General features: G+C 40.2%; 1 protein-coding gene across 1 annotated transcript in view; it reads right to left on the bottom strand.

Annotated features, from left to right (window-relative positions):
• Window positions 1–417: 417 nt before the first annotated feature.
• Window positions 418–25,913, bottom strand: part of LOC149195688 (uncharacterized) — a 135,479-nt gene continuing 109,983 nt past the window's right edge. Inside the window, exons 4-5 of the mRNA XM_089408707.1 lie at window positions 891–1,110; window positions 418–778 (exon numbers count right to left, since the gene is read on the bottom strand). Of these exons, the coding sequence (XP_089264833.1) occupies window positions 719–778; window positions 891–1,110 (280 nt within the window). The 3' untranslated portion in view covers window positions 418–718. The remainder of the gene's footprint in view (window positions 779–890; window positions 1,111–25,913) is intronic.

Raw genomic sequence — 25,913 nt, 5'->3', positions numbered from 1 at the left:
CAGCATTTTAACTATTTTTTTTCAAGTTCTCACACACTACAGTTATTGCTCGAACGTCATTCTTTGCATTTCTTATTCAAATCACAATGAATTCTTTCTTGTTCCACGTGCAGTGACATTACAACATAGTAGTACTTTCTTATAAATTTGGGTATGCATCACCAATCCTGGAGCAACCACTTAATATAGTTCTAAATTTCTCACCCACTTCATATTATATCTCTTAGAAATAAACTGAGAAATCTGAATCTCGTTTCAAATTCTATCAACTGTCCATATTGGTTGAAATCCAACTCTACCCTTGAAGTTCTCCTGGCTCCAAATCCACGATGTTCATGTTGTCAAAGACACACACACATATACAAACAGCTACCTTAAGAAAACACATGTAGATGTACTGATTTCGTTTCTCCTCCGTTTAAGAATTCGAATGTTTAAACCTGATAAGTAAATTTCGAAGATAGGCAGATTTAGAAGTGATTGATAGATTCTTCTATTTTCCAATAGCATTGATTTCTCTCAATTTTCCACACTAATACATCAAGCTTCATAGAAAAAGGGCCGAATACATCACACGGATGAAGAAACAATCTGTCCCATAGACTATCTTTATCCTCATGAACATTAAAAGTAATTTCTTTCTTTCTTTCCTACATTTCCCCTTTGAATTGTAATCCAGCTTTTCACAGGAAGGCCAGCCTACTCAAAGGAATAATAGTCAGCAGAAGAACACTTCAGCTATTTGCTTGAGCTTCATAATTTGGATTCCTGCCCATTCCTATTTTAAAACATTATAAATAAACAAATAGAGAGTTACAAACAATTGCAAGGTCATGACCAAGAGAATCAGTCAAAGAAAATGATAAATACCTATTCGATCAGATATTCACCAAATCATCAACAAAACGAGCAATGGCAATGGCTGGCCCATCATGAAGTTCTGTTTCATTGAGTTTTAGCCTTTGCTTCTGTTCATTACTCGCTCTCAATAAAGCTGCTCGCATATTCTTTAATGTGCTTGGAGATTGAAGAAGCTCGACGACTTTTACGGCAACATCCTTTGGTTCAATACGGCCAATAAGTTCAGGAATGATTTCTTCCTTTGCCCACCTGCAGCATTTTAAGTTAGCTGCCATAACATGGTTGGAAAACGATTTAAGGAATAGAGAGATAGCAACAAAGTGTGGTCGGGGTATGTGTTATTCTCATCTATTCTACCAAGAGTATATATTGCCAATAAGTTCAGGAATGATTTCTTCCTTTGCCCACCTGCAGCATTTTAAGTTGGAGTTGTCTTTAGTGCAACTTTTTGGACTTTCCGGTGCTGGAATCTGGCGGAAAAATTTGAGGTAAAATCTTGATTTGTGTTATTTAAACTGGTTTTTTAACTGCATATTTGGATTCAGCACCCTGAAAAACCCCTAGGACACTTTGATTGTGCAGGGATTACCCATCAAGCTTGTGATTTCAATAAATTACTGCTGGATTTTAGAGAAATTTGATTGGAAAAACCACCAGAAAAATTTCCAAAAAGTCGCACTAAAGACAACTCCTTTTAAGTTAACAACCATAACATGCTTGGAAAACGAGTTAAGGAATAGAGAGATAGCAACAAAGGGTAGTTGGGGTATGTGTTATTTTCATCTATTCTACCAAGAGTATATATTGCACTCGTGCAGTACAGACATAAGTGATAATAATAAGGTTCAGCACAACCCGGGAGTTCAGATAACCCTCTGATGAACATATGAAGACTTCAAGACGAGTGAAGAAGACTTGTAACATAGATGTACTTCTGCATGTATTCCTACATGAGTTGCATTCCACTCAACATTATCTTCATGGTTAGAGATGACATATATCAATGGCCATCTACTCACTGCCCTAGCCCCCATTACTATATCAATGCTTGACTTGGTCAGTGGTTTCCACTCCATATTGATGGGCCTACAACAGTTCGCAAAGTGGTTATTGTTACTACAATAACTATTTAAAGGCATGTAAAGAGATGAGTTGGGCATTATGTGTTGTAACTTGTAATGCATATTACTCTTGTTGATATGTGTCCGTAGTCATGTTTTCTGTGTTTCTATATATGTGCTCATACATTTATTAGCATCAAAGCATTAGGTTAGGTCTCTAACACTAGCAAAATATGGGTTTTCATTTAAGGGATCTCTTGGTTTATCCCCCACTCAATATACCTCCTACAAAAAGCTTATTTCAAGTCTTTTAAGCCCACCTTGTTTATTTGTTGAGTCTTTTGAGAAGAGACACTCCTGTATCTAGTTTGCAATATAGACTCTCATCCCCACTCAATATCCATTATATGAACAAGAGCTTGTGATTTTCACATGACAATTGATTTGTTATATTTGTTGAAATCGAATGCACATTCATAATTCATGATTCCTGTTACCCCTCTGTCGGCGGGGTTACATAGAAATTCTCAAAGTACAACATTCACCACCATTGTAAGCCCAAGGTCACAATTTAAAGCCATGTAACAACCATGTAAGGGCATATATTAGGCATCCTAAACCCGTGTCTTGTTAGCTGAGTTTGTATCTTTGTAGTTTGGTTGGGCCATGTCTTGTCCCTTATAGTCTTCTTGAGGTGATCTTGCCCCTAATCAAGTTGGAGGACCTTAATGGATTTATCATTTGGAACCATGGTTTTTGGGGATAGCCTGCATTTGTAGGGATGATTACTAGTGTATGGGCTAGTCGAGCCCATGCCAAGGTGCACCCACGTCATTCCACATGGTTGGAGTCTATAAGTGACCTTGACCTTGGTGTAGTGTCCCTCATAACAACTCTCAAAGCATAACAATCTTTTGTGGCAACTTTCACGTTTCCAGAGGCGGTTCATGGTTTCCAATGCAAAGTGGTCTTGGTGGTCAAAACGTCAGTTTAATCTCAGATTGAAGTGTTCAGTGAGATGAAGACATGTCTTGAAGAGATCTTATGATTTGAGCTTCCGATGATGAGTTATGGTTGGTCAAAGTTGGTCAATAAGGGTGCACATGGGTTTTCTGGGCATATCTATTGGAGTGTTCCACTCATAGTTTTGAAACTCCGACTTGGATTCGGAACCGGCCAAGGGTCGACTCTGGCTCCAACTCTGCCTAGTTGATTTCAATGACTCGGTCATTGTAAAAATACATTATATATATATATATATATATCTGTTTTGTTTATGAAAAACATATTTTTAAAGATTTTCATTCATGTTTCCAAACTCAAAGCATTAGAATATAGACAGAAAACAACATATGATCAAAGTATTCTCATGAATATATGTATTATATCAAAATGGCACCCGAAGCATTGTCCAATACATGTAATATATAGAGATCTAAACAAAAACACATAACCAAGAGGCTCTAAATGTCCTCTACAATAAAACATCACTAGTCACCACTGCTAAACAAGGCAAGATCATTTGGCTCAGACTCTGAATCAGAGTTAGACGGGGAAAACCATGGCTTCTCCTTACTACTGCTCCAAAAACCAACTCCAACACTTCACAAACTCCTCACAAATGCAATGATATAACTGTGAGTAAATGTGAGGGGGTTGGGTCACTTTTATAGGCTTGGGAGGGGTAGAGGCATTAAGAAAAAAAAAAATTTGAGTTTGAAGTCTGAGTTGCCACCTTTTTACCCCGTGGACTAGCTCGGCAAGTTTAATATGGGCTCTGCCGAACTGGCCGGTCCGTTACCGAACCTGCCGAATTAGTGTCCAGCTCGGCCGGTTTAGTAACAGAACGACTGTCGGACCGGTTCTTCTACCTAGCCGACTCGGGCAGGGGTTTGGCTCGGTCTACCAGGCCGAATCTGTTGGAAATACTAAGAGGGGGGGTGGGTGAATCAATATTTCTTTTCAATTGTTATTTTACCAGTTAAAACATTTATATTCAGAATATAAGATGAACAACAAGAATAAATGCTTTTATTAATATAATCTTTGCAATAAAATAGATACAATATATATATGGTTCTAATCTATTGCCAAGCACCAACTTGGACTTTTGTGAGGCTCCAACCTCTAGAGCACCAACTCTGTTTTGTTAAGCCACCAACCTTGGACTTAGGAGCACCAACTCCTAGGACATCAATCCTTCCAGTTCTGAGGCACCAACCTCAAGGGCTCCAACCCTCTATTGTCAAGGCACCAACCTTGGATATAGGAGCACTAACTCCAAGGACACCAATCATTTCAACTTCTGAGGCACCAACCCCAAGGGCTCCGACCCAATCTTTTCAAGGCATGTTTGATATTAATGTTCTGCTCCCAAAACTCTTCTTTACTGAATTCTGTCTGTTTACAACTTCACTGTAGTCTCCATGCTACAGCATCAATGGCAGCCAATCTTCATATGAAGAAGTCTTTACAACTCTTCATACTGTCCACACAGAGTCTGCAAAAGTTATCTCATGATGATATCAAATAGCCATCATGATCTTTGATAATATCTCCACACAACTTTAGTGAGTCTACTATTAGCTACACTAAGCTCTGCACAAAAACCAACTCTCTGTTTCAAGCCTTTGTTCTCACTGTTCTCATACTTCCCAGAAACAAAATCACATATGCTTCAATGCCAATGCTGGCTACCGCTCCTTTCAAACGATGTCAGATAAAATTTTATTTATTATATCATAGAATTGTTCTTCAGAATGTATTATGTACCTGATTAATTCATCGCAGGTCTGAGTCTTTCACAAGGTAACACGATCCACATAGTTGCTCGTCCTTCGATTGCCTCCTGTCCGGCTGGACCTACGACTTGCTCCTTTCTTCCAGTTCGCCAACCACCCTTTGGACCTTCCTTGTTCACTGTTATAGAAGCCTGATACGCCTAACCTTTTGGCTTCCTCCTTGCTCGCTTGAGCTTCGACTTCCTCAACACTCGCTCGATGTTCTGCTTCCTCAATGCTTGCTCAACCTTTTGGCTTCCCTCCTCTGGTCGCTTTAGCTTTCTCTGTCTATTCGAATGTTCCAATACTCACAGAACACGTAAATACAAACAAGGCCGAATTACAAAGAAATGTTGCATATTAAACAATATCAGAGAGGCCCTTTTTTCTTTAATATTTATACAATAGACTCAATCATTATTTACGGAGGATTTCATTGGAGAGACTGTACCAACAGAGAGGTCCCACATGCCACGTCACTATCCAATCGCAATCGCAACTTTCATATGACAAGGCCTCAAGCCTTTAAACTCGGGACCATACAATATATCAGAATACAAGGATGCACAGGAAATACACGGAAAACCTCGCTTTGAAACACTTAGCCGGACTTCAAATGTATTACACCCGCATCTATAACTTCATCGGGTCCACTTCTCCACAACTTTATTGCAATCGGCAAATTTGCACATAACATAGCCAATTCCCCGATACCCGGATGCGATATTATTTTAAACTGTTTTAATAACTCCGTCGGGTCCATATATATATATATATATATATATATATAGATATATATATATATATATATATAGATATATATATATATATATAGATATATCTATATATATATATATATATATATATATATATCGCAATCGACGCTTTCAATGTGGCAAGGCTTTACAAGAGGCTTGCGATGGATGTGATAATATATTAAATCATATTGCAATGGTCCAGTCAGGTTTGTAGCTCTATCGCAATCGGCGGATTTAACATCCCTTAGAGACTAGCGACACAGCGGATGCGATATTATATTAGGGCGGTTTATAATGGAGCCGAGGGTCTGCATATATTATCGCAATCGGAGGTTTCGGGGGTGACAACCCTTTATAACTTGCGATGTGAGAGTTCCTATAGGTGGATGCGATATATCAATAAAAAAAAGTTAATACACCCGTTGGGTTCGTATATATATAACCTTCCCACTCTATAACATTGGTTATATAAAATTTAACCACATGAAATCCTTATATCTGCGCTATTTCTATTATAATGTTTATATAATAGAAATACACAATAATCATGCGTAACTTACATTTTCTGCCTTTTTACAGCCTTTGGACATTTTCCGATGTTTTCCTTTTTCGGATCAATCCTCCACTGTAGATCTTACCATCCCATCCGACAGTTGGTACTTCACCCGACCAACAAAGCTGCTCAAAATATCTTTGTCGTTCAATCACCCCGCTTGATCTGACAGTTGATATTGATTTCGGGTGGATAACTTGTGAGAGGAATACCCACCCGATAAAGCGGTTTTCTCTCTCCAGTCTCCTGCCACGCGTCGGTCGATGAATGGTATCGGGTGATCAGCCCTAAATACCACTTACAGCTTCTTTCTCGCCCAATAACCTGTTTTTGTTTATAAATCTGCCTTCCTTCAGGACTAATGATTTCAATGTGGACCCCGCCGATGTGATTTCCCTGATATATATACACTGCTCCGCTCTTATCTGCTCTTGGCTTGTCGTTCCTATGGCTTCTGATACACTGCTCCAATAGCTCTTCTTTGATATTCCTCCGATATCTCATGATATGGTTCCTCTGTTAACTGCTCTTCTGCTGGCTTCTCCTCCTGATGCGTGTTCCTCTTTGTTCCTTCTCTTTTGATGACTTCTTCCTCTTTGCGAGACTTCTTGGGCATATAATACATGCGATACTCCCGATATGAGTCCTCTTGCTCCAATAGGTCTTCCTTTGGCTTTGCAATGTCTTTCAATGAACTTCTCTGATACCTTCATACCTTGATGGCTTCTGATATATTTTCCAATATGCCTCTCTTGCTCTGATATTCTGCAATACTCCTCTGATGTGTTAACTCTTCTGATACTCTTACTCATGGCTTGGCTTTCCTGAGGGCCTTGCTCCTTGGCTTCTTGCTCCTATTTCTTCATGGATTTGCTCTGCTTCTCGTTGGCTTCATGTCTTCATTTAGTATCCTAGAATATCACATCAATGACAATCTAGGTCAACAATCTCCCCCTTTGTCATTGATGGAAATATTCTTCTTCTCTCCCCCTTTGACATCAATGGCAAAGGAGTGCTCTGGGACTCCCCCTGTCGAATTGCTACTCTTCTTCATGAATAGTAGATCTTCATGGGTCTATTACTCCCCCTGTCATAGTGCTCTTCTTTTTACTCAAGATAGAAGGATTGATGCTTTATCATCAATTAGCACATTATCCCCTCTTCATGCCTCAGAACTACTTTATCATGGCTTCAACAATGCTTAAAGATGCTCCACTTCAATGCTTTCAAACAGATTTCAAATAGCCACACACCAAGTGTTCAAGTCCATGTTTTTATGCTTCAATCTATATTCTGTTGTCTCCATAGTCAGAATTAAGAGGCCTTCATAGTCCGAATCAAGAGAAAAATGCCACTGAAATTGTCTTTCTTGCTATCTCTCTTTAGATCAGAGTTCCTTTGTATTTCTGTGCTTCTCCTTAAGTTACTGAGCTATATTTGACTGCACAACATTCTCTTTTTTAAAGTCTTTTGATGAGCCATCTTTTCCTTGTGTTCTTGAAAAAAAAAAGATCTCTGCAAGTTATCTCCACGAGCAGATTTTGATATCCAATTTGTGATCGTCTTTTAAATTCTTTTTACTAATTGGCATCTTTTTGCAATGCTTCAGTTTTGTTAGATGCTGCCAACTGCTCTTGCTTCTTCATGCTTCATTCTCAGATGTATCTGTTTGTTTGAAGGTTGCCTCTATTTGTGTCCATAATCTACCTATTCTCACATCAAATCCCTGAGTTAAAACATTTAACATCTGTAATATCAACACCATTGTTATTTGCCCTATTTCTCTAGTATTAGATGACATTCTCTATTGTTCCAATTTCTACTTAGTGATCAAGTGGAAAACATCTTCAACACCAGTCCAAAGAATAGTTAAGAGATCAAGTTCTTCAATGGAGTGCTCCTGAGAAATGATCAACTGCCTCGACTTCCTCACTGAAGAACTCGGCCTGCTGTAGGGAAGGTTTTCCATAAAATAGTCACAAAAACTTGCCCATAAATCCTTCTTAAGGATGCAACCTTGTCCTGTAATGAACCAGAATTGTATAAGAAACAAAATGGCCCAAAACATGATCTTTGTCCTCCTTGTTTTATCTCCTAGGGCAACGACCAATTTCAGAGAGAAGAAAAACAACGATATGGATGTCTCTAATGAGGATGGAGGCCACTTGTATTAATAGGAGATGGAGTGGGGTTTAACTTGGTTAATAAACCCCAAACCGACCTCGATGAGTAACACATGAGTGGGCTTGCATTCAAAATAATATTTTCCCTTATCCAATTTTAGTGATCTTTAGATTGATTTTGGTCCTCAGAAAGAGGAAGTCATTGCTACAATTATCTTCTTCAAAGGAGCTGCCCAAAATGGAATTTGGCCCTAGTTGCCAATTTTAACACCTTTCATTGGTGTAGTTGAGTAAATTTCCTTGTCATGGGCACTTTTGGGCATGTTTTGGTGGGGGGATTCAGTGGAAAGAGTGGGCTAGGTTTGTAGTCTTGTCTCCACTGCCTGATTTCGTGGTCAGCCTTCTGTCCTAGTCCCGTGGAATCTTCTTTACTGTCCATTAGCTTTAGGGTTGGCACTACATGGGAAATCTTGATTTTGGTTGCGTGGTCCCACTTCCTGACACCATATACAACAATCCCTTCCACTCATTTTAGCCCCATTCATCTCATCTCCCATCTGGGTCCACATATGGTTAGCCTCCCCCTCCCCTTGTCCACAGCTTGGGTTGGGCACAGAACGATGCTCGAAGGTTGATGCAGCTAAAAAAAAAAGGAAAAGCATAGTTTGGCCACTCTCAATAGGAAATGTACCACAAAATGCAAAAGATGGCTTGGACATACAAATTTAGCATGTGGGAAAAAGCCAAACGTGAGCTCTACCCCTTATCCATGGCCATCACCCTGGTTCCTATGGGCCCAAGATGAGACCCCTCCATCATTAAGGAACCATGATTGTCCCAAATCCCTGGTGCACGATGAACTGCCCTACCTTAAGGGGGTATCCACTGCTATATATTACACAACATGCTCTCATTCCCTGGAGCCTAGAGCAGTTATGAGGAAAAATAAATCAAAGGCAAAAGGCATATGAAGAAGGGTGGAAGAACAAAGATCGAGGTTACTCATGTACCACGTTTTGCTCCCTCCTACTCTCATATACCTAGGTGTGGGCTTTCCCTATTATAGCTACCTTGTACCATGACATGTAGTCTGGATGATTCCCTTGATCCTCACTTCGTTCCATTACTATATCATTTTCCACTTGCCATTTGAGGGATGTACCATATGCATGTCACCCCCTTTAAAAGTTGAAACCACCAAATAGGGTCCTTGATTAACCCCTTATTGAGCTTGGAGACACTTGTACATGCCAAAGGCCACTATGGAGGGGCATGCCACTATGAAGTGCCCCTTTGGTTCTATGACTTGTAAGCTCTTTTACTTGATTATTCTAATGATTTGTTGTATTGGAAGGCAAGGGGACGCATTGAATCTTATGCAGGATTGCAGGTGGGTCTCCATTTGGGGCTTGGTCTCCCTAGATGGGGTCCTAGCCCTCCAGAGGGCCACATTGGCACTTGTAGGTGAGCGTTGAGAGCCATGGGCCTCCAACATAGCAGAGAGTACTTCATGGATACCCTGTTGATTTTTTTGGGTAGCATCGGATGTGCTCTAGCTCCAAAATTTTGTGGAGGGGCTAGAACACATGAGATCTCCAAGACCCATAAATCGTTTGGAGAAATTCCACCCAGAGTGCTTGTTATTCAAATAATTAATTATTTTTAATGGTGCCGAAGTTAAAACTTAGGAAATTAAAATAATTAAAGTGAATTAATGTAAATATGGGTGAGAAGCTTCTAAGTGACGAGGATCAAGTCTAATTTAATCTTCACTGTTGATTAGAGATTAGATCACGGCCATTGATTTCTCAACAGGAAAAGTATAAAGGAAGGCTTGGGGTCAGTTGGAGAACACACACACACATAGCAACACTTGAGCTAGATTGAAATTCTGGGTCGTGGTTCGCTGAGAATTTTGGAGTAAGCTTCTAGTGCAGAGAGGGGCTGTTCGGCAGCAAGACTTTTGTCCAAGGCCGAGAATACATAACAGAGAGGCAGTGCAGCACCAGAGAGAGATAGCGCAGCTCCAAGAGGGTGACACAAAGGTTGGAGGGCTGCATAGTCACTTAAAGGCAGTGTTGGGGTTTTTGTGAGGCAGATCAGGCGTCAGTTCAACAGATTGATTTATGAGTTGAGAAGGCTCACTGGGAGGGTGATGCAGCTCCTAGAGGAGGTGACACAGTTCCAGCGCAGAGCTGGGAGCAACCATCATTGCACAACACTGGGGACAACGCAGTCACCTGTGGGGTTTGTTTATCTAGTAGCTGGATCGGCCAAAATATCTGTTTCCGGATAGAGGTACTTCTGCCGGGTTTATTCTCTATTGGGTGAGCTTTGGCACCCTAGTTGTATTCAGAAATATGCTTAATAATAAAACCCTGATATCTCCTCACCGGTTTTCCCACACTGGATTTCTCTGGGTACATTTAGTCCAAAAATAAGTGTGTCCTTTGTGTGGTTGTTTCATTTATTTTTTCAGTACTTGATCTGTATATTGGTGTAGGCTGCAGTGTATTTGCATTAATATTTTCTAAATATTCTGAAAATAACTTATTAAAATGAAGAACACAAGTAGGTATTGCAAATCAGTTTACTGTAGTAGGATTTATGATTTGTTAGATTCAAAAAATTTCATATTCCCAACACCACTCATTGATTGCTCGTGCTCCACCTTTTGGATGAGGATTATGCACCTAGTTCACCATGCCCAACTGATGCCACACTTGCACCATACACTTGGCAAATGTTCCAGGGTCCAGATGAGGCTGTATTAGGGCTTATGTCATCATCCTAGCCCTTACAGATGGTTTACAAACATTTTCGATCCACTTGGAGACCCATGAGGATGTCCTTGTGTCCCACACCCACTTGGGAGCACCACAGGGATATGCTTGGAAAATGAAGGGCCAACCCCTTGTCCACTATGTTTGAGGTCCATTCTTATGTCATGGCGCACTCTGAACTTCATTAGGCCTCCTCAAAGGGCCAACAACTCATTTTATTGATCATTCTACAGTCTTGAGAGGCTTATTCTTATGTTATTGAGCTATCTTGGTGGGCTCGTCACCAAAGGATGTTACTATTGCACATTATTTTATTATTTAGGGCTCAATTAGGCCAAATTAGGCAAGTTGAACTCATTAAAGATTGTATAAATAGATGAGAGGTGATTCATTCTCTCATCATCACTTGGGTTGGATTCGTATCTCTTGTGAGATTTTTGCACTTTTTGCTGGGTAAAATTTTGGAGCTTTCTTGATGCACTATGATGCTTGGATTTTCACTATTGACTTTGGGGCTTATTTCTAATGCAAAGTTGATGAATGGATATACTCTCTCTCTCATATAAGTTGAAATTTGATGCTCTTCTTGTTATTTTACTAGTTTAGTGCATGTTATGATTATCATTATTCTGGTATGGGTTAAAGTAAATGTGAAATTCTTCTAGGTAACCTTGAATAAGTGATTTAATGCATGCGTTGTACTCGAAGAGAGTGGGTGAATGTTCTTAGAGGCACCTCTTAGGTTGAAAGACCTCAAAACTTTCATCTCTTTGGCAAATTTTAAGTATAAATCCCTATTGACCTAGTTGCTGCCTTTGGAGAGGCTAGCAAAGATCAATTAAAGCTCCTTAGCACACGAAAATTCTTGATGTATGCCTATATTGACTCGATTAAGCCCAAGCAATAAGACTCTAATTCTCGTATTCCTTTGGTGGTCAAATTTCCCTCTCTTTTCTTCACTTTGCCCAATTCTAGGCCTAAACCCAAAAGGTCTCCTAGGGCATCACATGAAATCTTTTGTAGCCATCCAAACACCTTGAAAATTGGTCCACAACTACATTGGGGTCTTCTCAAGGTGTCCTACAAATTTGAGCACAATCCAATGGTGGAATCCCGTGATATTGCAAGCCCTAGCTCGAGGATCATTTCTCTAATTCTCTCCCTAAGTTGATTTTGGGTTAGTGTCCTCACTTGGATCATTACATTCAAATTTCAAAAGAAAATTAGTTCTTTGAGCCTATTCTCTTCCCTATTTAGGTCAAGCCCCTTTTTTCTCGATCAACTCGATACCCTTAACCTAGTTTGGGTCCACTTGGGTTCTCTGTGGTCCTGCAAAGCTTTATAACTCAAATTCCACAAGGACTACATTGAATCCATTTCTCCATAAGGATCCTTAAGTCCAGGAAGCCCCTTGTGAAGGCTTATCCTCCAACCCTAGGCCAAGGTATCCTCATAGCCCTTCTTAGAGAGCCCATAACATTGCTTCTCAAGCAAGTAAGCTATTTAATTGAGCCACTCTTATGAATAAGCTTTAGGAATCACTCCTTATACGACCATTGATCCATTCATCATTGTAATTCCTCTTATACCGGGTCTCCTCTTATCGGTGAAAGTCCGTAAAGAGTAGGGAGCCTTAGTTGAGGTGACATTGGGCTATCGCTCCATTGTTGCCCCTTGACCTAGTAGTTGCTCTATAGGATCTCCTAGGACCCCTGCTAATTTGAGTGGTAACATTTTGGTGTCGTTGCTGGGGACACGAGACGTGTATCTTTTTCCCCATACGACAATATCGATATATCATTTTTGGGGACTCCAAAAATGATACCTAAGCATTTACACATACCTAAATGATATATGTGTATCTTTTTCCCCATATGTCTTTGATATGTGTAGGTAGCAAGTCTGTGGTACCAAGAGATTGTTGGTGTTCTCATGATCTCCCGTTCGAGTAGTCTCATGCACCTCTCCAAGAGCTCATGTCCTAGTTGGAGCCAAATGTTACCCACCATCTGTGGGTAGTGTACATAGGAGAAATTTTTTCTCCTAGATGGTCCTCAGCCAGCAGCCAACAACCCCTTGCAACCACCATATAGCTCGATGTGCCATTTTCTCCACCACTTGAGTTAGCCAGGTGGCTCCTCATCCACTTGTTATGATTGTATGTTTGAAGGTAGGCCTCCTAACCCCAAAGGTATGGCCTTTCATTGACGTAGTTGAGTAAATTTCCTTACTTGTCATGGGCACTTTTGGGCATGGATTGGTGGGGGGATTTGGCGGAAAGAGTGGGCTAGGTTTGTACTATTGTCTCCACTACCCCATTTCGTGGTTAGCCTTATATTCTGTGAAAATTCCTAAATCTAATACATCAGAAACCCCTACTGCAATTATTGGTTTACAATCTCCTACTTGTTCTTTACATTAACAAGTTATTTAATTGCATAAACATCAAAGTAAACACTATTGTGGCCTTCACAAATATACCAATCATGCACTGAAATAAACAGAGACAATAACAAAAGGGACATAGTTATTTTTGGACAATCGTCCCCGGAAAAACCCAATCCGGGAAAATCATTGTAGCATATAGAGGGTTTGTATTATTAAGCAGATTTCGTGAATACAACTAGGGTGCCAAAAATGGCTCATCCAACACACCCTCTATTTGGAGACAGGTATTTCAGCAAATCAATAGCTTGATGATTAAACCCCACAGTGACTCCGGCTGTTCCCTATGTTGGATAGCGAAAGCTGCTCCAAGCACTGCTCTGGAACTGCGTCACTCCTCCAGGAGCTGCGTCACCCTCTCCCGGCTCAAAATCTGCTGATCTGCTCCCAGTCTTCCCCACAGAATCTCCCCAGCGCTAGCCTATACGGCTTCTGCGTCACCTACGTCAGTCTTCTGTGTCCTCTGTGTCATCTCTTTGACCTCTGAAAAAATCCTTTCTAGGGCTTGCGCTGTCTCTCTAGGCACTGCGCTGCCTCTCTGCTATGTATTCTTCAACCTCGGATGAAAATCCCTTCTAGGGCTTGCGTTGTCTCTCCAGGCACTGCGCTACCTCTCTGCTATGTATTCTTCAACCTTGGATGGCAATCCCTTGTTGAATTGCCCCTCATTGCAACTCTGATCACTAACTCGATTTCCTCAACAAACCTCGCCCCAGAAAATCGAATTCTTTGATCACTTGGTGTACTCCAATTGACCCTCAAGCCTCCTCTTATACTTTTCCTGTTGACGAATCAACAAACGAGATTAAGTCCTTAATCAACAACTAAGATTAGAACTGGGTTGATCCTCATCTCTTAGAACTTTCTCACCCATATTTTATTAATACACATTAATATTTTTATTTTCCTAGGTTTAGACTTAGGACCCATTAAAAATATTAATTATTTTAATAACTCCTCATCTAGGTGGAATTTCTCCAAACGATTTCTGGGTCTTGGATGTCTCATGTGCCTTAGCCTCTCCACCAATTTTCAAAGCTAGAGCACATCCGATGCTACCCAAAATCAACATATTCTAGTCCTGTGGAACCTCCTTTACTGGCCATTAGCTTTAGGGTTGGCACTAGATGGGAAATCCCGATTTTGGTTGCATGGTCCCACTTCCCGACACACTATGCATCAATCCCTTCCACTCATTTTAGCCCCATTCATCTCTTTTCCCACCTGGGTCCACATGTGTCCATTGGGTCCACATAGGGTTAGCCTCCCCCTCCCCTTGTCCATAACTAGCGTCGGGCTTGGAACGATGCCTGGAGGCTAATGCAGCTAAAAAGAAAAGGAAAAGCATATTTTGGCCACTCTCAATAGGAAATGTATCACAAAATGCAAAAGATTGTCGGGACATACAAATTTAGCAAGTGGGCAAAAGCCAAACGTGAGTTGTACCCCTTATCCATGGCCATCACCCTGGTTCTTATGGGCCCCAGATGAGCTCCCTCCATCATTAAGGAACCCATGATTGTCCCAAACCCTAGGAGGGCAATGAACTTCCCCACCTTAAGGGGGTATCCACTGCTATATATTACACAACATGCTCTCATTCCCTGGAGCCCCGAGCAGTTATGAAGAAAAGTCAATCAAAGGCAAAAGACATATGAAGAAGGGTGGAAGAACAAAGGCCGAGATAACTCACGCACCATGACTTGCTCCCTCTTACACTCATATACTCAAATGTGGGCTTCCCCTATTGTAGCTACCTTTGTACCATGACATGTGGTCTGGATGATTCCCTTGATCCCCACTCCATTCCATTACTATATCATTTGCCACCTGCCATTTGAGGGATGTACCATAGGCATGTCACCCCATTTAAAGGTTGAAAACACCTAATAGGTTTCTTGATTAACCCCTTATTGAGCTTGGAGACACTTGTATGCGCCAAATCCCACTATGGAAGGGCATGCCACCATAAAGTGCTCCATTGGTTCCATGACTTGTAAGCTCTTTTACTTGATTATTCTAATGATTTGTTGTATTGGAAGGCAAGGGGACGCATTGGATCTTATGCATGATTGCAGGTAGGTCTCTATTTGGGGCTTGGTCTCCCTATACGGGGTCCTAGCCTTCTAGAGGGCCACTTATAGTCTATAGGGTGAGCATTGAGAGCCGTGGGCCTCCACAATAGCAGAGAGTACTTCATGGATCCCCAACACCACTATTTGATTGCTCATGTTCCACCTTTTTGATGAGGATGATGCACTTGGTTCACCATGCCCAGCTGACTCCACACTTGCACCATACACTTGGTAGATGTTCAAGGGTCTAGATGAGGCTGTATCAGGGCTTATGTCATCATCCTAGCCTTTATAGATGGTTTACAGGCATTTTCGATCCACTTGGAGACCCATGAGGATGTCCTTGTGCCCCCACACCCATTTGGGAGCACCAAAGGGATATGCTTGGAAAACAAAGGGCCAACCCCTTTTCCACTATGTTTGAGGTCCATTCTTACATTATGGCACACTCTAGACTTCATTAGGCCCCCTCAAAGGCCCAACGACTCACTTTCTTTATCATTCTACCCTCTTTAGAGACTTATTCTTATGTTATTGAGCTATCTTGGTGGGTTTGTCACCAAGGGATGTTATTATTGCACATTATTTTATTATTTGGGGCTCAATTAGGCCAAATTAGGCAAATTGAACTCATTAAAGATTGTATAAATAGATGAGAGGTGATTCATTCTCTCATCATCATTTGGATTGGATTAGTATCTCTTGTAAGATTTTTGCACTTTTTGCTAGGTAAACTTTTGTAGCTTTCTTGACGCACAATGATGTTTGGATTTTCGCTATTGTCATTAATGGATATACTCTCTCTCATGTAAGGTGAATTTTGATGCTATTCTTGTTATTTTACTGGTTTACTGCATGTTATGGTTATCATTATTCTTGTATGGGTTAAAGTAAATGTGAAATTCTTCTGGGGAACCTTGAATAAGTAATTTAATGCATGCGTTGTACTTGAAGAGAGCAGTTGAATGCTCCTAGAGGCACCTCTTAGGTTGGAAGACCTCGAAACTTCATTTCTTTGGCAATTTTGAAGTATAAATCCCTATTGACCTAGTTGTTGCACGTGGAGAGACTAGAAAAGATCAATTAGGGCTCCTTAGCACATAGAAATTCTCGATCTATGTCTATCTTGACTCCATTAAGCCCAAGCAATAAGGCACTGATCCTCGTATCCCTTTGGTGGTCAAATTTCCCTCTCTTTTCTTCACTTTTCTTAATTCTAGGCCTAACCCCAAAAGGTCTCTTAAGGCTTCACACGACATCTTTTGTAGCCATCCAAACACCTTGAAAACTGGTCCACAACTGTGCTGGGGTCTTCTTAAGGGTTCCTCCAAATTTGAGCACAATCCGTGTAGGAATTTACAAGGTATTGTTGACGTGGTTAAAACCCTCAAAGAGGGAAACAGTCCACGGCCTGAGCCAACGCGGTCACTTCAGGAAATTTATTAATAAAAGAAAGAAAATTTACATAAGCTTCTCTCATGAACGGTTACCCTACAAATGACTGTCCACGCTCTTTAAATAGAGATCATGGACCAATCGGGTGTTAAGCCACAGATCAAGTGTCGGTAATACTGAGGAGAGAATGAACCGTCGGATCACTACATATCGTGACCATTGGATTGTAAGTTACAAAAGTACATAGTAAAGAAACACACTTTACGTAACTCAACACTAGACCAAGTTATACATAACTATTTCCTATGTGTCGGAATATCCTAACATCCCCCCTTAAGAACAACTTGGGATAGGATTGAAGGATGTACAAATATGACACAATAGGAGAAGGAAGGAGGCATTAGACCCTATCGCCCCTTAGTGAAAACTTCCTGAACTCCAACCATAAATCGAAATTTAGTAAACTTCACCTCTGTGAGAGCCTTTGTAAAGATGTCTGCAACTTGATTATCTGTTGAACAATATTGCACTTCAAGAACATGGTCGTGAATGAGCTTTCTGATGAAGTGCATGTGCAGTTCAATGTGTTTGCTGCGCTGATGTTGGACTGGATCTTTGCATAGTTGAATGGCACTTTGATTATCACACCAAAGTGTAGTCGGATGCTGCTGCTGAAAGCCAAACTCTGACAGGATCTGACGAAGCCACAAGGCTTCCTTACTAGTTTCTACGACACCACGATACTCTACTTCTGTTGAAGAAAGAGAAATGGCACTTTGTTTCTTGCAAGCCCATGTAATAGGTCCTGAACCAAGAGTGAACACGTAACCTACAGTAGATTTCCGATCATCAAGGTCACCAACCCAATCAGAATCAGTGAAACCAACTAATAGAGGAGATGTTTCTGCACTGTAATGAATCCCAAACTAAACTGTACCTCAAACATAACGAAGTATTCTTTTAGCTGCTTTCCAATGACTTTCATGTGGGTTTTGCATAAACCAAGCAATAAGGCCAACATCAAAGGAAAGGTCAGGACGAATATGGGTCAGATACAAAAGTTTTCCTACAAGTTGACGGTATAAGGTAGCATCAACTTCAGGGGAAGTACAAGTGACTGCAAGTTTGGCACCAAACTAAAAGAGAGTAGGGGTTGGCTTACAATCTTCCATGTGAAAATGGCGTAGAAGATCACATGCGTACTTGGACTCGGAAAGGGAAATACCTTCCTTGGATTGCAAGACTTGAAGACCAATGTCACCCCTTTTCAATTTAACAATTGATTTTGGTGTTTTTAATCCAAAAAATAAGTTTGTAGAGATAGAGTTCTCGTTTTAAAGTTTCCATCGAGTTGGTAACTATGTTAGACCTATGTTAGACTTCTTGAGGTAGAAATAGATGAGAATTTTGTTCTTTTAAACATGCTTCTCTTTCAAAACTTACCAAAATCAAACCCAATATAGAAATTAAAAAGGTAAAGTCTCTATTATTATGGCTATCAAAATTTCACTATGCTAAAACTTACATGAAGTCAATCCAAATGTTAAACCCAAAACCTAAACAGTATAAACAAGTTCTAATTAAACCCAAAACCTGAAAAATATAAGCAAAGTTCTAACATACATACATTAAAGAAAAACAAGCAAGTTCAAACCTATATATGCATTGAATCTTCATTTTTCTTACCTCACATCTTTGAGCCTACAACCCTAGCAAACCACCACCAATATATCACCACACCACAGCATCAAGGCTCAACTCAACTCAAGATCTACAAACCGCCATATTCACATGAAAACCAAATCAACTAGCAAAGAACCAAACAAACCAAAAGGATCAAGGAACACACAACCAACAACTAAAACTCACCAATGGAAAAATATAGCTACAATGACAGTATCCACAATGACACAACTCCCTAACTCGATGCACCACAACTCCTGCATTCAATGTGCATCAACTCCCACAACTCAATGATTCAATGGAACACACCAAAAAATCAGCAATAACCAAAGTCCACTCTTGCAAAACCCAGCTATCACCGCATATATGAATATACTAATACAACAACATAGATACAAGATGTTTCCCCACAGATAAAAGGTTGCAGGATAAGGTTGGAACACATAATACATCATTAAATTGACCATTGTCTATATGAACAGTTCCAGTCCCTACAACACTACGAGATCTATCATCACCAACATATATATTCTGGTGTTACAATCATTTAAAGAAGAAAACATGGCTTTGTTTTTGGCCATGTGATAAGAAGCTCCAGAATCAATGAGCCACTCATGAGAATGAGAAGAAGAAGATACATTTAGTGCATATCCAGACCGAGATGCTTGACAACCACATGCAGAAAGTGCTATTCCTGAAGATGAAGTTGAAGTTGTTGAGTGCTCCAAATGGATGTTATGCTTCTTCATTGTTGCTTCCAAGGCTTCCATCTTCTTAAAGCATTTGGATTCTAAGTGGCCATCTCGATTACAAAAGTGGCAATGTCTATCAGTCTTCTTCCCTTTGTTTTTATTTGCCTTATTATTTTGTTGAATTGATTTTTCATTTTGAGATTGAAATGGCTTAGGACCCTTGTTTGGTTTAGGACCATTCTTTTTAGGATACGACTTCTTAGGATTCTTTGAATTTGGTTGCCGCTAGGTGGCTAAGGCTTTCTTAGAAGAGTTTCCAAGATTAAGAAGACCAAGATGTAAGAGTTTTTCTTGTTCTCTTATTAAAGAATCACAAAAGGCATCAAAGGAAGGAGACTTGTAGTCATGTCCTTGAGAAATGAAGGCTTCCCTTGTAGAATGGAAGGTGTAAACAAACACAGAGTAGGCTGGTCCCAACTTAGCAAGAATGGAATAGATAAGGTTACCATCTTCTTTCTTAACCTTAACACCTTCCAAGAGAAGTCTAAGGGTCTTGAACTTGGACAAAAAATTTTCAATGGAAGAAACATTATTGGGGTCCAATGTAAGCAACTCATTTTCGAGTTGATGGGCTCTAAGTTCAATTTTAATTCCAAAAACTTTAGTGATCTATTTCATTGCTTCATTAGGAGTATCAAGTTCTGCGATATGGAATCTAAGGTCTGGAGAAATAGACATCCCTATCAACCGACGTGCTTGATCTTGCCTATTTTCCCATTTGGCTACCTTATCTTCATCTTTCGGTTTGGTTTCTTGGCCTGAGGCTATTCTGTAAAGACCTTTACTTCTAAGTAAATCCACAATGTAGGACCACCATTGGAAGTAGTTGATGCTGTCAAGAATAACTTGGCATGGACTTTCCATTTTAATAGAAATTGAAGCTATAGATGTTGAAACTAAGTGTTCCAATGGAAAGATCTCGAAAAATTACGCTGATTAAAAGAAAAATGGCTCTTAAAACAACTTCCGGATGAAGAAGTTATGGCTTTTTGAAGAAAAGTTGTTGAAAATGCCGATGAAGTGCGGGAATGTGCGGAAATGAATGATAATGTTATATTAAAAAAATACGCCCCATTTCCAAACTTAATCTAATTAGCTCAACAAAAAGAAAGATTTGAACTCAAGACCTCTATTCTCATAAAGTAGCTTTGAACCAAGTGAGCTAGATTAAATGGTTAGTAGTTTTTGGAAAAGAGGAAGGGTTTTTTATTTTTTGGTCACTGAAGCTTTGGGGTGCGTGCTTACTTGAGAAAACTCTTTTTTGCCTACAAAACAAAAAACACAAAATCCAACACGGACATACAAAAAAAACAAACGTTACGCCTTGAAGTTAGCTTTAGCAAGAAACTAAATATTTTCCTCAATGTTTTTGATTTTCCGAGATCACACTAAGGCGCGGCGGAAAAGAGCATATGCATGAGAAAAATCCTTTCTGTTTCTGATTTGCCCAGATCGTACAGAGTCGCGGGACAAAGAGCATACGTAGAAATGAAAAGTATAGATCCGATAATAAAAAAAATAAAGACCTAAATAAACCAAAATAAACAGAGAGAAAATAACTAAAAACTGCAAATAAACACTGTATACCTCCAGATCTAAAAAATGACGTAGCTAGGGCTACCGGAAACCTTTTCGCATCAAATGAAAGGGGTTCCTCATTGGAACAAATGCTCCTAACACAAGAGGGCAGTCCTCTCGGCCCGAAAGCAGTCAATAACAGTAGATCTGGGAAACAACAGTCGGATGCAATTCTACTCGCTTCAGATTTGGATCACCAACGGATGCGGCCCTCAAATAACATTGATACCATGTAGGAATTTACAGGGTAAGTTCCTCAGACAGAACACCAAAGGACACCGCTTACAAACAGATCACAGATCAATACACCAGTGTTGTTGACGTGGTTAAAATCCCCAAAGAGGGAAACAGTCCACGGCCTGAGCCAACGCAGCCACTTCAGGCAATTTATTAATAAAAGAAAGAAAAATTTACATAAGCTTCTCTCATGAACGGTTATCCTACAAATCATCCTCCATGCTCTTTAAATAGAGATTATGGACCAATCAGGTGTTAAGCCACGGATCAAGTGTTGGTAATACCGAGGAGAGAATGAACCGTCGGATTGAAAGTTACAAAAGTACATAGTAAAGAAACACACTTTACCTAACTCTACATTAGACCAAGTTATACTTAACTATTTCCTATGTGTCGGAATATCCTAACAATTCGACAGTGGAATCTCGAGATATCGCAAGCCCTAGCTCGAGGATCATTTCTCTCCCTAGGTTGATTTTGGGTTAGTGTCCTCACTTGGATCATTACAATCAAATTTCAATAGAAAATTAGTTTTTTAATCCTATTCTCTTCCCTAATTAGGTCAAGCCCCTCTTTGGTCGATCAACTCCATACCTTTGACTTAGTTTGGATCCGCCTGGGTTCTCTGTGGTCCCGCAACTTTATAACTCAAATTCCGCAAGGTCTACGTAGAATCCATTTCTCCATAAGGATCCTTAAGTCTAGGAAGCCCCTTGTTAAGGCCAAGGTATCCTCATAGCCCTTCTTAGAGAGCCCATAACCTTGCTTCTCAAGCAGGTAAGCTACTTAATTGAGTCTCTCTTATGAATATGCTTTAGGAATCATTCATTCGATCATTGATCCATTCATCATTGTGATTCCTCTTATAAGTTATACCAGGTCTTCTCCCATTGGTGAAAGCCTGTAAAGAACAGGCAGCCTTAGCTGAGGTGACATTCGGTTATTTTTCCATTGTTTCCCCTTGACCTAGTAGTTGCTCTATAGGATCCCCTTTTAGGAACCCTGCAAGTTTGAGCGGTAACGAGCGAGAACCCAGTTCTTCCCTTGGTGGACCCATTCAGGATTCACTGGTTGCAACTTATTGGATTTCAGTTTGTTTTGGAGGCCAATTGCGGCATTATTGTAGATCTATTTGGGGCTATCATCTCAACCATATTTCTGCTATTGTACCAACTTATTTACATATTAATAAAATAAGGTTGAGATCTTCTGAATGTTTATATTGTCTATTATTCAGTTGCAAATTCTATTTCCCATTTTTGTCGTAAATTCTGTGGTTTAGTTTGTGCAAATTGTTTAGAGTGTTGTCGACGTAATTTTTTAAGCTATTTTTTGCAAATTTTATATTTGGGATATTACAGTGGTATCAAAACATTCCTTGTTTTGTCATGAAATTTGAGCTTCAATTTGTGCAAATTGTTTATGGAACTGATGGCTAAAATTTTTGAAGCAATTTGTTGCTAAATTTATATTTGGAACATTACAGTAGAGTAGGGGACTTAGGCTGTGGTGACAATGGGCCTTTGTCCCAAGTATTGTTGTCCCCTCTAGCTCTTGCCTATTTGCAAGGCTTGTTAGTTTATGCAGCAACAAGGCATACTCATCATCATTGAATATCTCTAACCTTGGGTCTAGGTCTTCCTCGTAGGTCTTTCTTGGAGAGACTTTGGCTTCTCTTGAAGCATCGAGCCCCAAATTGAGACTCTCCTTGAATGGGCCTTGCGAATCACTTCACATCTTATCATTGATCCCATCATTATAAAGGATTTCCTTCATATCGGGACTCCTCCCATCAATGAAAACTCCGTAAAGAATAGGGGACGCTGGCTGAGGTGACAATGGGTCTTTGTCCCATTGTTGTCATTTGGTCTAGTAGTTGTCCCTTAGGTTCCCCTCCTAGTACCCCTGCTAGATTGTGTGGCAACAAGGCCGAGTTATTCCCTTTCAAGGAACCAAATTTATTTCGTCTTAAGAGTTGAATGTTAAAGACTAGAAGGTCAATTCCTGAAGGTAATTGTTGTGGACAAGTTATATAAGCAGAAGGGGTCGATTTTCCTTGAAGGGAGACCAAGTTTCCCTTCTCAATCTTATTGGTAGAGTTTCCTTCAGATTGGAAAATTCCTGTCAATAGGAGATTGAGTTAGCTGGTGTCTTGGAGTTGAGTATCACTATCATTGTTAAGTTGTGATATATTGTTGAAAGGGGCTCAAACTCTTCATCTTTGAAGTTGGTCGAGTTTATTATGTAAATGGGATGAGTTTACCTTTAGTTTTGGATTGTGCGTGGCTTTCATTAATAATCGTGGGCCTTCCCTTCGAGGACAAGTTTTGTACACAAGGGGGCAACATATCTCCTTGCAAACACTGTCTCCTAAAGTGTACTCGGAGGGGACACTTTTCATTAGTCCAAGAGCAACATTTCATCAAGCTGTAGCCGTCGAAGGGCTGAGAAATCTAGGGCAGCTAGAGTAGGTGATTTCTCTTGATTTGATAACTACTTCTGATATATTTTTACTTTTATTTGATTCGCTTCTTCTTTCACTTGATTATTATTATTGTTCTTATCATCAAACATTTACCAAACAACAAAGAACAATGAGACAAGAGGACAATATATAGGCGATCAGCGAGGGCCAAAGCCTCTCCAACTAAGAGGAAAACCCACATTTGACGAATTCCAAGACCTAGACCCTTGACCAAGACTCCTCCAAGACCAAGTCAACCTTCCTTCTTGACTTGCACAGCTTCCAACAACAAACTCGACCTTCTAGCAACTTCAACCCTCAACAACAATTTCTGCAACTTCGACCTAGTATATTTACAGGTTCGACCTTAATGCAAATTCATAGCTTCGTCCTAGAGGCAACTCCACAACTTCAACCTTGCAGGTTCACAACTTTGACCTAGAAGAAACTTCACAACTTCGATGCAACTTCACAAATTCAATGCAGCTTCAAAATTTCGTCTTGCCCAGTAACTGTAGAAACCCTAACAAAAGAAAGAGAGAGAGACCCAAAACTTCGATCTTGTTCTTGTTCTTGTTCTTTGTCCTTTTCCAGCTTCTATCTTGAGGAGATCGAGCTTGCTTGAGAATATGTCCAAATGAGGTCAAGTTCCTTATTATATGTAGGCTTTTGAGGGGTACGAATTGCTTTCTTTAGGCCGACTTGTCCCTTCATGTAGGCTGACTTGATCTTTGTGCCATGACGAGGTCTTGGAGGGTCTTTTGAATCTACTTTGACTCAAATAAATTTTCTTTACAATATGTAACATGCCCAAATGGGTCTTCAATACATGACAATGACTCAATTGACTTTATGACAAACCTAGAAGCACTCAATGGGTGCTTGACCTAAAAATAAATTTCCCTTGAGCATGAAACCTGTTACCACTCAAACTAGCAAGGGGCCTAAAAGGGACTCCTAAAGGGACAACTGCTAGATCAAAGGTAACAATGGAGACTTAGCCCATTGTCACCTTAGCTAAGACTCCCTATGTGAAAATTTCTAAACTGAAATTCTACTGCAGCAACTGATTTATTTCACCTATTTATTATTCACAATAAGTTATTTACGAAATCCCTTCAGCAAATATTAAAATAAATTCTACTGCAGTTATCACACAATTACCCAGAGAAAAATACATGCACAAGAACCAATCACACCAACACAATTGTTTTTGGACATTTGTCCATGGAAAAACCCAATGCGGGAAAACTGGTGCAACAGATGAGGGCTTTATTAATCTTCAACAATAATTGCTTTTACAAGGAATGATTTTACAGAGAAACTGAAAGAAAACACCTGAGACTTTCCCTTTGAGACTTTCTGACACTTTGGAGACCCTGCTCCCACTCCTGTGTCACCTTTGTGTGGCTCAGCATGGCTCTGCGTCCCTCTACGTTAGCCTGCGTGAGGGCTACGTCTCTCCTCTGGACTGCGTCTCTCTCTGCACTGTCTCCCACTATCTCTGTGTCACCTCCTTCTTAGTTACTGCTTGCTGCTAATGCCCTCCTCTTCCTCCACCCTGCAACTCTCCCTCTGAAATCGATCACCTTTACTTGAGAATCAATTTTCCTTGAGATACTGAGTATCTGTCGGTGTGTCTCCAAATGATCCTCAAGTCTTCTCTTATACTTTTCTTGTTGATGAATCAACGACCAAGATTAAGTCTATAATCACTGACTAAGATTAAAACAGATTTGATCATCGTCTTTTGGAAGCTTCTCACCCTTATCTTTATTAATACACATTAATATTTTTATTTTCCAAAGTTTAGACTTAGGAACCCATTAAAAATATTAATTATTTTAATAAGTCCTCATCCGATCGGAATTTCTCAAAACAATTTTTGGGTCTTGGAGATCTCAGGTGCCTTAGCCTCTCTTCCAAATTTCAAGGCTAGAGCACATCTGATGCTACCAAAAATCAACACTCCCTCTTAGCGAGAAATGTGCTCTAACAATGCTTCACCATAGAAGCATCACACTGATCCTCTGCATCAGTCCTTTGTGCTGATGCTTGGCTTGCTGCCCTACATCCACTGCATTGTTGCTTCCTGTACTACTGCCCATGACACTACCACTGCCACTGCTGCATCTGTACTGCATCTCAATCTCAACATGCTGCCCATAGCATTGACATTGCTAATTGCTGCACTACAACTCCTGACACTTATCCAATTCTGCTACTGAAATGGATTCTTTACCATCCCCATCTTCTCCCTGAAATAAACAAAATTTGTTCTTCCTAGAGCCTTGGTGAGGATGTCTGCCGCCTATTCTCTTGTAGGAGTGTACCTCAACTGTACTGCTCCTCGTTGGACATAGTA

The sequence above is a fragment of the Pinus tabuliformis genome, chromosome 2_2 (genome assembly GCF_031772625.1).
Source record: "Pinus tabuliformis cultivar Carrire ecotype Pingquan chromosome 2_2, CPIR1, whole genome shotgun sequence".
NCBI classification, from domain to species: domain Eukaryota; kingdom Viridiplantae; phylum Streptophyta; class Pinopsida; order Pinales; family Pinaceae; genus Pinus; species Pinus tabuliformis.
Note: the sequence above shows the minus strand (reverse complement) of the source record. Positions and strands in the feature narration are given on the sequence as shown.